General features: G+C 37.2%; 1 protein-coding gene across 1 annotated transcript; it reads left to right on the top strand.

Moving 5' to 3' along the window:
• Positions 1–3,682: 3,682 nt before the first annotated feature.
• On the top strand, positions 3,683–10,754 carry HENMT1 (HEN1 methyltransferase homolog 1 (Arabidopsis)). The gene is made up of 6 exons (XM_008947646.1): positions 3,683–3,796; positions 5,311–5,423; positions 5,948–6,082; positions 6,492–6,674; positions 8,281–8,458; positions 10,356–10,754. Exons 1-6 carry the CDS (start codon positions 3,683–3,685, stop codon positions 10,752–10,754), a joined length of 1,122 nt encoding a protein of 373 aa, XP_008945894.1.
• Positions 10,755–12,995: the final 2,241 nt, after the last annotated feature.

Here is a 12,995-nt window from a genome sequence, read left to right as displayed (position 1 = left end):
AGAGTTCTTATCTCGGCCCTGACAGTTAACCGTTTCTCCAAACTGCCTGTTCTGCTATCTAGGCTCTTCAGTCCCCTTTTCTAGGAATAATTTCACTGACCTTTTCGCCTCCTCTTCCTATCTCGGATGATTTCCAAAAGTGTTCACAAAGCCTGCATGGCTTATCACAAAACTCTCCCATCTTGATGCAGTAAATATCTTTTTAACAATCTCACATGAAACTAAAGAACTAATTACAAATTTAATTCTGAGAAAGTCCCCTTATAGCAGTGAAGTAATCTTGTTTTAAAAACAAAACTAGAGTAGTAACTCCTCTTTGAAGCTTAGTGGTTTTTTTCATTGTTACTGTTGTTTAGGGTACCCTTGACTCATCAAGCGCTTCCTTGATCTTCCGTAATCGCTTAAGACAGCCTATACTTCCGTCACAATTTATGTTACCCAAATTGTGTTTTCATGCCTTTATCTTTTCCTATTGGAATATTTAAGCAATATGTTCCAAACATCATTGTTCTTCGTCTTTGTAAGAGAACATTTTTGTACTTTTATGTGGTCCCTCTTTGGTGGTGATGCCGAAACCTTTGGTAGAGCTGCAACCTATAAATCCATTTGCCCCAAATTAAATTTTCTTCCCGCAGGCATCCTAACTGGTCTTTGATGCAGAATAGAGCCAAATGGGGAAAAAAAGAAAAAAAAAAAAACCACACCAACCAATCAGTAGAATTTTTCAAGAGTTTTTCTAGCAAAAAAAAAATCAGACACCCTGGAGCCAAAGCAGATTGTCCAGCTTAAAACTGCTAAGAGCACTCTCCACATCTTCCATGTTGCCAGTTTTCAAAAGATTGGTTGTCCAATCCAATTTTAGCACTTAACATGGAAGGACCAAAAAAAGATATTTCTGTGGTTATATTGTTTCATAATGGAGATTAAACATCTGAATAATTTTGTAAGTTTCACTTAGAGTGGTACATTTGGGGTGAAGTCTTACGAACTATTAGGAAATTATATGAATTCACAATGCGTTAGGAGTTTACTGGTATTGTCTACTATAACTTTACTACTGTTCTTCCCTATAGTTTTTTGTTCTTAAGAATGCCATACCGAGTTATGAGTAGAATTTAACAGGATACACATATATATATAACATTTTGAGACAGGAAGTAAAAGACTTCTATTAATAAACTTTAAAATCTCTGAGTAAAAAAAAAGTATTATGCATAGTGTATAGATTGACTAATTGAAAGACAGGTAGCTCAAGGTTAAACTGACCCCACAGCCAAAAAGAATAACTGAGTTATGAAACAAATAGCATCCAGCGTATCTTTTTTGTTTTCCTTGCGCAGGAGTTTCATACCCTTATTTCAATCACAGTCTGTTTTCTTTTCTAAAAAGCAAAAACCTAATTTAGAAGCAAATATCCACTTACTAGACTAATCAAAGGGATTTAATGGGAACTATTCCATATACAAACATAGTTTCTATGCATGGCCAAATTGGGTTATGCAGGTCTTTAAATGTTGTTAGGGAAGAAAATCTTACCAAAATACGGTATTCATGGGCATACTTTAAAATAAACTTCCTCTATAAGTAAAGATTGGTACAATAGCCTGTTCACAAATCAAACTGATTAAAACAGCAACTCTTGGGCTGCTTTACTTGCAAACACTCTTGTTAGCGTTTCACTGTTAGAGCAGAAGAGCAATTGTAAAATTGTACAGGCAGCTCCCTATTTTGGAACCCAGATCCTCCTTTCTATAGGTCCTGGGCATACAGTAGATGCTACCTTCTTTATACAGCAGCCCCACCCTATGATGTGGAAAAGGCTTCATGTGCTCTTAATCTGAAAAAGCACCAGGAAATTGGGAATCACATTTTTCTTTCTCTGCATCCCAACAGCCTCTTGCCCTTTGGGAGACAAATCTCGCCCTGGTGTGGAGAATACTTAATGAAATCCTGCAAACCCCACTGATAAGTAAATCAGTTTTGTAGTTGTTTTGTAGTCTTTACCTGACTCACCCTGGCAGAGCTTCTTCTGTGCAGACACAACGGTTGCACCAAGTCACACAGAACCTAAAAGTAGCAGGAGGAATAGTGGGATTTTGGGGGTTTTAGTGTAAAAATTAGGGTTGTGCACCCCTCTACCCTGCCATTTGGGCTGGTGCTGCGGGGCTGGGCCCCAGCTCCTCAGCTGGCAACATGCTGGTTGAGGAGAGCCCAGCAGGCTTGCTTCGGTCCCAAGGAGGCAGGCAACACTGAGCCTGTTTCCTGGCTCTTTATGTGCGGATAAAAAGATATATTTATATGTATGTATAAAAAAGCTCTCGAGACGGTCAGGTTGCCAGCAGGCTCAGCCTGGGTGCTTTATCTGAGCCAGACCCAGTGCCTGTCAGCCTTGCTAGCCAGCTCTGCGCTGCTGCTGTGCCCAGGAGGCTGGCTCTGGAGAGCCCTGTGCCCGCAGTACCACATCAGAAATTCATAGAATGACAGAATGTGTTGGGTTGGAAGTGACCTCTAAAGGCCAGCGAGTCCAAACACCCTGCAGTAAGCAGGGACATCCCCAGCTAGGTCAGGTTGCTCATGGGCCTATCAAGCCTGACCTTGAATGCCTGTAGGGATGGGGCCTCCTCTGTGTGTAACCTGTTCCAGTGATCAGCCACCCTCATAGTAAAGAACTTCTTAATGCCTAACCTAAATCCACCCTTTTCTAGCTTAAAACCATCGCCCCTTAGCCCTGTCGCTACAAACCGTTAAGAACAGTCTTCCCCTGCCTTCTTACAGGCCCCTTTCTGGCACTGGAAGGTGGCTGTATGGCCCCCCTGGTACGTGCTCTTTCTCCTCCAGGCTGAACCACCCCACCTCTCTCAGCCTGTCTTCATTGTAGCATTGCTCCAGCCCTCGCTTAGTGATTCCTATGCAGCTCCTTCAACATGCTTTGGGGCCTTATTTTTAGCTTTAGTGGGCATCTTTCTTGTTAAATATTTGCTTGTGCTAAAATGCAGTTTTTAATTAAAGGTGGCAGAGTTGGAAATGCAATCACTTTTGTGCCTCTGATGCCACCTCATGCTTATGGAAGTTTACTTTGGAAACATTACTGATAATGTTTAGCCCCTAGTAAATCTAAAGTGAAGGCCTTGCAGGATGTTCCTTTTTTCACAACAGAATTATTCAGTTATTTCCTGCTGGCTGTTACATAGTAGAATTTGTATTGGTCCATACACAAATCTAGATATATAATCATCTTAATATAAAATAAAACAAATGACAGATGAGAGACAAGAAAGCAGGCAACTGAGTGACAGATCATTTTTCTGCTCTTCCTAGAAAAGCTAAAGAAGATTATGTATGTTGCAGTTGTGTAAATAGTATGTAGGTGTGCTGGATGGAGAGTGACATATTACACAACTTACTTTTTTATGATTTTATATGATTTATAATTGTTTATAAAGAGTTTATTTACATCCTTATATATGGAGGGAGCAGCTAATGCCTAATTTTATTAATTCCTATGCTTTTGTCATTCTTTGAATAGAACTGGGATCAGGTCTACCCCTGCTTAATTGTGAATTGAATACAACTGAGAAGAGCAAACTATTTTTTTATGCTTTTTATTTTATAATGTTATATGTTCTAAAGTGCTTCAGCAGATGAAAGTTAACTTTTTTTATTTTAGCATTAGCAAAATAGCATGGATAAGAACCTTAAAGAACAGTTCACAGGAGTAATTGAATTTACACCTCCTTTGTATAAACAACGCTACCAGTTCATTAAAGATTTAGTGGGGAAATACAAACCTAAGAAGGTTGGTATGATTTTGTCTTTTTATGTTAAAGATTTGGAAAAAAAGGTTAACATTAGCTATTGCAGGAAGACAGGAAATGCATAGACTACCTGCTGAGCTAATTACCAATAGGAGCAGTGGAGGAGCTGAACTGCCTTAGCAGGCACTTAATGATCGTGTTTTGGTTTTCAGGGGTGCATATAATTAATGTTAATTGATGGGAAGAGGGGAAAATCTAAACGAGAAATGCCATAGCGTCTTTTGGAGAGCAGGTGGTGTTCTGTTTTAATTTAACACTGAGGATTTTGGTTCAAGCTGCTTTTATCATAGTTTGGTTTTGCTTTGTAGAGGTGTTGGTTCCATGTATACACTGCCAGGTTTACCTCATCATTCACATGGATATTCTCATTAAAAATGTAGGGTTGTCTGAGGCTAACTCCTCACTTGCTTAAAGTCTTGTCATCCCCCTGCTGTTTATTCCCACCACAATATACCAGGGATCTTGCTTCAATACTCTTTGAAAATTTAAATTACTTAAGTCATGTGGTGTAGTGTTTGCTCTTTTGTAATACATCCTGCCATGCCAGCACCTCCTCCCAAAATGCTAAAAGTTGGGTGTTTCACTCTGATGTTAATGTCTGAGGGAGCACATAAGAAATGAAGAAGCAATATATCTGCAGCAAACTCACCTAATCATGCTTACAGTACGTAATAAAAATCTAATCCAGTCTGTGAGATCATAGCACTGTAATCTGCTTTTAAATAGGATGTATTCAGGAGTGTTGCATCTGTATTTAAAGGTTTGAATTTTCTGATTTTGGATGTAAAATGGGGGAGGAGTACAGACTTTCTGTTCATCTACAGGGTGATTTAAACTGAAAAGAAACAATTCAGGATTTTCCTGCTGAGAACCAAGCAGTGTGCCTTGACTTAACCCAAGGAAGAACAGTGGGATTTGGTTTGTGTACTCAACTACCTCTTAATCTTATAGGAAAGGATATCTATTATATGTTTGACTTTGTGGTCTGGATATCCCAAGCCTTCGCCCCCTAAACATTAGCCGTAGTATGTAAACTTGTTTTATGCAGATCCTCTGTTGTTGACCTGCCTGCTGGTGGGCCTGGTCTCAGTGTTTTGGATGAAGGGTAGTCCAGTGAAAAGTAGTGGTAAATGTAAAAATTGCTACAGCTTTAATACTTAAAATCATACCTTACCATTATTTCAGGGAATGTGCCTTCATGTGGAAGACATTCACCAGAGTCAGTGGGATGTTCTATGTGTGTGTGTTTATAGCTGTCATAAGAAAAGGCTAATGCTTTTAAAACTTCTTGTAGGATCTTCATATACATTTTAAAAAATAATTTTCAAATCTACCTAGCCTACTTGCAGCTGTAAATTTTGGCTGTGATTGTGAAATGCTTTACTTTACCATTTAAAAGTTATTTTGACAGAAATGTGGAAATTTTGTTACAGGAAAGTTTCTGAAATTATGGAAATATGACACATTTACACATTGTTTAATATCTAATCTACAGGTGGCAGATATAGGATGTGCTGACTGCACGCTTCTCTGGATGCTGAAATTCTGCAGTTGCATTGAAGTGTTAGCTGGGGTAGATATCTGTCTGAGTGTAATGAAAAAGAAAATGTAAGCTCTGTTTTAATTTAAGGTTTCTGTTTAGCTTGACCTAGTGGAATGTTACATCATTTCTTGTAAAGAATTTCAAAAGGAGGCTAAATGCAGAAATAGCAGCTTGGTGAATGAAGAGAGAGCCGCTGTTGCTCGTTAGCTACGTTGCATCTGGGTCTGAGGTCTGCTGGGCTGTAGGTGCCCATAGCATTCCTTAGTACAGCATGTCTAAGACAGACTTACCGTGTGTCTAGAGTTAAGTTACTATCTGAATTTACTAGCAACTTTCCAACTGGCTTGAGATTATAGTGGAAGTTTTTGTAAACGTGAAGGACAACTGCTGGATTAACTCCTCTGCTCTTTTTGTCCTATTGTAAATAGTCATAAAAAGTGTTCATGTTAGAAATTACTTCTTTATCCCTATAAAACAGTTAACCTTTTTGAGACTTACAGGGGCTGGTGTTAGCCAGTTCAGTTACATGCACAATTTATCGTGTCATAAAGTCCTTTCTGTGTCCTTTCTGTTTTTAATACTCTTCTAGGCATATGTTGGGTCCTCTTCCTGTTGATTATTTGCGACCATCTGCGAGATCCCTCACTGTTACCTTGCATCAGGGCTCAGTTGCCCAAAAAGATCCTTGCATGCTTGGTTTTGACTTGGTAACATGTATTGAACTGTGAGTATTAGGTCAACATACTACTTTTTTTTCTGAGTTTGTTAGGGTTCCCTTTGGAATGTCCATACTCTAAACAGCATCACACCTTTCAAGCAGAGGAGTAGCAGAATGTTGCATCTTTTAACTTATGCATAAATTAACCGTACTGAGACATGCAAGTGTTGCTAGCTTATGGTGGAAAAAGGATATGGATGAAAAAGTGCAAAATGCCAGAGGAAGTTTGCTCAGACAAAAACCTCTAAGCTGCCATTTAGCACTGGCACTGTGGCTAATATTGCAGAGCTAGGCTTAAAATTAGAAGGTACAGATAGGGGTTGTGGGTTTTTTGATTTTTTTTTTTTTTAATAATTAAGGAGATTAAAATATATTAGAGTGTTTTTAAAGACATACAGAAACTTATCCTTTACAGAATAGAGCACCTGGAAGAACCAGAACTACAGAAGTTTCCTGAAGTGGTGTTTGGTTTCATGGCTCCAAGTATAGTTGTGATCAGCACTCCAAATTCCGAATTTAACCCTTTGCTTCCAGGAGTGACTTCATTCAGGCATCCAGACCACAAATTTGAATGGAACAGAGTGCAATTCCAAAGCTGGTAAGTTTGCTGAACGTGATCTGCAGACAGCTTTGAGTGCTGAGTTGTGTGAGAAAGAAATAGCTGTACATTTTGAGCGTGGTTGGTGTACATGCTAGAGTTCATACCTTCTGACCTGCTGAAACATTTCTTTGCTGTTAGGAATAGTTCAGCATACTCCATGGGTTTTTCATTTTATGATGGTTAAGTTGGCTTGCTTTTACTGTAACTGTTCCACAAAAATATTTAAAACTTTTCCTTTGTGTATCTTTATTGCATTTAATACATTTGAAGTGTAAGGTGTTAATAAACCCTTTCACATAATGATACCCTGCCATAGAAATACTCCATAAAAACCTAAGAAATGTGGTCACTATGTATGGTGTGTAATCAAAGCACTCAATTAGTCCAGACCTTTCTTTATGCAGGCAGGTCACAGTAGCAGAGCATGTTGAATAAAATTAAGGATAGTTTAACCTATCATGGCACAACAAAATACTTTATGCAGGACATATGTACATGACAGAGGGTTGCATGAGATGTGTGTTACTTTAGTATCAGTAGATGTAACAGAAAAAACAGTGAGGGAGTGGGATATATATCCTGTGATAGCATTCAACTGATGGGCAGTTGTGGAAGAAAATAGTATGGTACAGTAAAAGATGCCATACCTTAATAGCCAGCCCTTGGTCAGAAATTGTCTTGGAAAATTTCCCCCTTAAATTAGGTTGTTTCTGCCAAAGACTTTAAAGTATGCAGTGATTTTTGAGTATATAGTTTTGCAAAGCTTGAAGCATGTATTTTTCCCTAAATAGAGACACAAAACCTGCCTGCATTGTTAACTAAAGTATGACTACCTTAGAGACCATTTATGTGACTTAGAATAAATTTAGATTCTGGTTTTTGGATATATGTGAATTGACAATACTGGTATCGCTGAAGGAGTGATCATTTTTTGAGCTGCAAACATGAGAAAGTCTTTACATTTGTGTTGTGAGATGTAAGAATTGCAATATTCTCTAAAATACATGAGATTAATTTAGTTTGCTACTTTTCCATGGAGGATGACATGGGTAGGTAGTGAGTGCCATTTTAGTTCCCTGCTCCATCACGTTTTGCACACTGACGTCACGTGCATCATTGTAACCTTGTGTAAGTAGACTTCACATTTACAACAAACCTCACTTTTTTTTTTCCTCTTAGCTGGTCTCCTGTGGTTTTGGGGTGTATATTTGGGGTGTATATGATTCTAATGTGTGGTTCTCAAATTTGTTCTCTAAAATTGGTAGTTTTCAGCTCACTTTCAATGCATTTAAGACAGTGAGTAAGCAACTGTTAATATGCGTATTCTATGCAGATATTTTAGAAATAACAGTAATGTTTGATTGCCAAATTACTGATACTAAATGATTCAGACTATGGTAGGCATACAATTACAGCTCTGATTCAGTGGGTTCTGACAGTGCTTATCTTCAGGAATGTGAGTCTTATTAGGAAAATTATGCTCAGGCTTTCACAGGCTCACAGACTTGCTTCTGTTAGAGAATATGTCTTTATCACATTAAAAGATTATTAGTATGAATTATTGGAATAATTTGGAAATATTGGAATTATTTGTCTTTCTTAGGGCTCTTGAGATTGCTAGAGACTATGATTACTCCGTGGAATTTACTGGTGTGGGGGAGCCACCAACAGGAATGGAGGATGTTGGGTTTTGCACCCAGATAGGTGTGTTTATTAGAAAAAATCCTCAAACCAGTGAATTTACTCAATCTGACAAAACCACTGAAGCAGTTTACAAAATGGTAAGTATTATTTTCTTCCTTTAGGATGATGAATAAAGAATAAAATTTTCTTAGACCTGTCTGTGAAGGTGTTCTTACTATGGTCTCCCGTTGCTATCCAGCCCTAGCTGTGTTGGACACACACCATCAGATCAAAAGAGACATGATTTGTGTTTTGAATTGCATAAAGACCTTAAACTTTTTTGCTGTTTGCCAAATAGCAATACAGATAATCAGTCTTACTTTAACATACTGCTATCCTTAGAATGAGAATACTCCTTTCCAGCAGCTATACTGTGAAACTGTTTATAATTGTTCCTCTAATCATTCGTTTTTTCGACACATAGTTGTTGGCACTGACAGAGATTTTTCAGATACACAGAAAATAAAAAGCCAAAAAAAGCATTTCTAACAGAGTGTAAGTTTTGAAGTCTTGTCAAATGTATTATCAGAAGGAAGGCACTTTGCAGAAACTGGATTGACAGGACCTGTTTGGTGTGGTTTGCTTTACTCAGCAGCATCATTTGAAGTTACATCCTAATCTCAGTGTTTTCAGGTAGCCAGTTCTGGTTTTCATCGAGACAGGGGATCTTGCCAAGTACCCCATTCTCTGGTGGTGCATTACCAAGCCTCTTTGGTTTTTAGCACTTAGTGGCTTTCACTTTAGACAACATCAGATAATATTTTTATAAAGTAGTCTGCTGTGTGTTGCAGTGTGTCACACCAACAAAGTCTAATACATCCAAGTGCCATGTGGTATAAATCAAAGGATGTTTGTTTTCAGATATAACAGGAAGTAATAAGGCAAAAAGAGATATATATTGTGGTGGGGTTTTTTTTCAGTATTATGAGACCTAAAATGAGTTGTTTCAGTGAATATAATCTAGTATTTCACTTCTTTTGAGGATAGACACACTTATCTTTGAAGTGACTTGTGAGCTGAAGTGCAATGTTAAGTCACATTATGGGAATGTCTTTTGTGGTTTCCAAGCTATAAAGACATTCTGTATGTTCGAAATTTCACCTGTCATCTGCTGCCCTTCATAGAATCACAAAGTACTCTTTAATGCTCAACAACCTTAGAAACATGCCTCAGTGACTGACATATACTAGAAAGTGCTTTCATTACCTTCTGTTACAGGGTGATTATGGAAAGTCTTTTGACATCAGAATCCTTTGAGTTTAAACAAGAGTGTTTTAATCTCATGAGTATACTATCAAACCTGGATAATCAGGTTAATTTTTATTATGTAACTGATTTACAGGAGTAAATCAACATTTCAAAATGGAATCAGAAAGTAGGAACAAATAGTTACAGACTGTGGAACTTCAGTGCTAGTGTGTTGGTATAAAGCACTTCCAAGTACACTAGTGGGAGTAAGATTGTCCACCTAATTTCCTTATTTGCCTTGGAGTGTAGTTCAGTGTAGAACACACCACAGGTTCACAGATTTTGATGTCACAATTTATTAGCGTTCTTTCTCAAGTGAGAGTATATTTAATGTTTTACTCTGAAAACAGAATGAAAGACACAGCTGTAGTCCTGGCTTCCAGGTGACAGTTCAGAAGTAGTTTAGAATCCATGTAGCTGTGGAACTGCCACCAGGGCCTCATGATGAATAATTTGGAAAGTAAAAGAATGGTTAAAAATAAATAGAATTGGAGGGCTTCACCTTGCCTGATCTAGAAGCAGAGCTTGCAGATATAAGCATGATTTTTTTCTGTATAAGTTCCATTAACTTGTCTAATTGCCGTCGTAGTTGTAATACATAAAATCAAGTCATATTGTCTAGTTCTCCTGTTACCTGAAAATGTTCAAAGTGATAAGCAATTTTAGAAGCTGATTTTGACAAGCGGATGTTAAAATCTGAGCCCATGATGATGATTAACATTTTACATATTCTTGTATGTTTTAAAGGTCTTCAAAGCAGTGTATCCAAGTCTTAAAGATGAGAAGTACCTGCAGAATGCAGTGGTCAGTGAAGTTATTTTCACAGCACAAAGCATTACGCAAAGTCTGCTGGACCGTTCAGTGTCAGAACATGGGGAGTGTAGTGAAAGAAAATCCAAATGCCAACCTTCAATGAACCGTTTTTCAGAAGATCTTGGAAAACTGGTTGTTGAAAAAAGCAAGGAAGCATTTGTCAATGGAAATGTGGTTTATATACCTCTTACAACAATCTTTTCTTTTCCCAGAGTGAATCAACTTTGTGCTACCTTTGAGAAGTTATGCAAGCTTATTTCTGGCAAGGTCACACTGAACAGTGATGGGTCTGCTGTGATGTTCAATACTGAACATGAAAATAAAGAGAATTAGATAATAGGTTTTTCATACAAAATTCAATTAAAGTTAGAAAGTATTTTTTAGTAGCTGTCAAATGGTGTGTTCTGTGTGCTAAATAGAACCACAAAACCTTCTCTAAACCTTCCGGTATTTATCCATCAGCACCTCTCTCATTTGGTGAAGATGAGTGCATCTGACAAAGATTGCAGTAACTTGTAAGGGTTTGAAGTAGAGTATCAGAGGCTAAAAGGAAAGGATTCATTCCTGTGAAGAAAAACTTTAAGTATTTCCATTTGTTTTCTATTGTCATATTGTAGCTGTTATGACTAGATTCTTTTTGGCAATCTTTTATTAGCTCCAAGGATAGCTGATGATAACAGAACTGTGGGGTTTTGCCAAATACGAATCAGACATGGGTTTAGGGCAAGCTTTCTTAATAGAATAAAAATAATAAATCCCTTTTTCAAGATGGGCACATACTGAGCCTTTGTGAAAACCAAATACCATTCCAAATTAATTGGAGTATGCTACAAACATTTAGAGCTTGGTAAATTCAGTACTGGGGAAGCATGCCATGATGTTGGATTTAAGATGGTGGGAAAAAAGGTAGATTTAGTCATAATGTTTTATTCAGTTTCTTGATAACTGTTGCTTGGAAGATAACTTGCATCTTGTAACTTTACAGAAGCTGAATTTAACTAATTTGAAACTGATATTTTGACTAGTGTGGTTGTGGTTTGGTTTGTTTGGTTTGGTTGTATTTTGGGAGGTGGGGATAGTGGTGGAATCTGTCATTGTGAATGCTAACCTGGCACCAGTGTACCTGGAAAAAGAAATGTGCAGCTGTTGTCCAAAAATTCTTGACAACACTTTCATCAGAGATGAAAAGCAGAAGTGTTTGTAGACAGTAGAGCTTACTGGAGTGGCTGAGATGACTTTTTCTTAATCAGAACTGCATTGTATATGTAACTGTGCAATAAACAAACGTTAAACAATGGACTTATGAAAACAGAATTCTATTTTGAAAGAGGCACAAGATTAGCTTCTTCATACAGGGTTAATTCTATATTTTCTGCACACTGCAGTTCTTTTTAGGTTTCTTTGTGTACGCAAAATTTTTAGCCAATAATTTTAGTATCTCAGCTGAGTATTTCTTATGAGTAAAAAGTTTATTAATTAAAAGACCTCATTCTTTGTTTCACAATGTGATTGCCAGCTTTGAATGAGCTGATATTATTTGACTTGGCTTCATGTTTGTGAAATGTTAAAGTTTCACAACTTGCTGAACATAAAATTCTGTGTAAGAGCTGACTGCTTAAAGAAGATAACTGCATTCTACCTTCTACATTTTTGGAATTCACTTGAAACGATTAAGGTGAGAGGTTAGAAATAAAGGGGAAAGGCAGCTGCAATTCTCTGAATTGAGAAATGGCACAGAATTTTTAATGAGTTAAATTTCAGGGAAAATATGGTCTTCAGTGCTCTCATACTGAATGATTAAAAAGTGCTTACTTAATAAGCTTTGTCTTTTGTGGGATATTTTTCTCCAACAAATATATGTGTATTGTTAAAAATTAATTTAAGAATTCCTTTAAACTAATATTACAGTATTTAGAATGGTTTAACTTTTTTGACATTGTGATATGAATTTGCCATAGTTGGTATGTTCAAATATAGGTAGAATTAAAAAATGGTAAATATTTGTCAGACATTAATAAGCATAGCAGTTTGAGAGTAGCATAGATATGAGAAAATCTGAGTTCACTATATGGTTTACTGTAGTTAGATTTTGGACTAGGGAACTTGTTCCTGTGTTGGTTGTTCTTGAAGCATTGTATCTTTAGTATACTTGATAGAATGATCTCTTTAAAATGAGGAAAAGGGAAGAGAAAGAAGACCTGTCAGATTTGGAATGATACTTGCTTTGAATTTTGTATGTGGGTAACATATAACTACAGGAATTTCTTGTGAACAGGTAAGACTATATATGTATGTGCTTGGTTTTCCTCAAAATATTATACCCTTAAGGCTTTGTAGCTATGTTTGAAAAATAGTTTATGTGAATATTTGATAGACTGATGCGAAGGGGCCTAAAGGGGTACATGGATCGTCTCCCTCTTCTGTGTAACACGGTCAAATACCAATTCTTATATTCTTGCTTATGGCTTTCCTGGGGAAATATGAAGTCAAACTACAGATTTTTTGCCCTGTGTGTTCACAGTGTTCCTTAGTATACTTATATGTACTGAAACTGAAAAAGCTATTACATATCAT

Source organism: Merops nubicus, unplaced genomic scaffold, assembly GCF_000691845.1.
Source record: "Merops nubicus isolate BGI_N331 unplaced genomic scaffold, ASM69184v1 scaffold14550, whole genome shotgun sequence".
NCBI lineage: Eukaryota > Metazoa > Chordata > Aves > Coraciiformes > Meropidae > Merops > Merops nubicus.
Note: the sequence above shows the minus strand (reverse complement) of the source record. Positions and strands in the feature narration are given on the sequence as shown.

Coding starts and splice junctions, on each gene's coding strand:
- HENMT1 (XM_008947646.1), top strand. CDS start 3,683: ATGGATAAGAACCTTAAAGAACAGTTCACAGGAGTAATTGAATTTACA. Junction 3,797..5,310: donor GGAAATACAAACCTAAGAAG/GTTGGTATGATT, acceptor TCTAATCTACAG/GTGGCAGATATAGGATGTGC. Junction 5,424..5,947: donor AGTGTAATGAAAAAGAAAAT/GTAAGCTCTGTT, acceptor ATACTCTTCTAG/GCATATGTTGGGTCCTCTTC.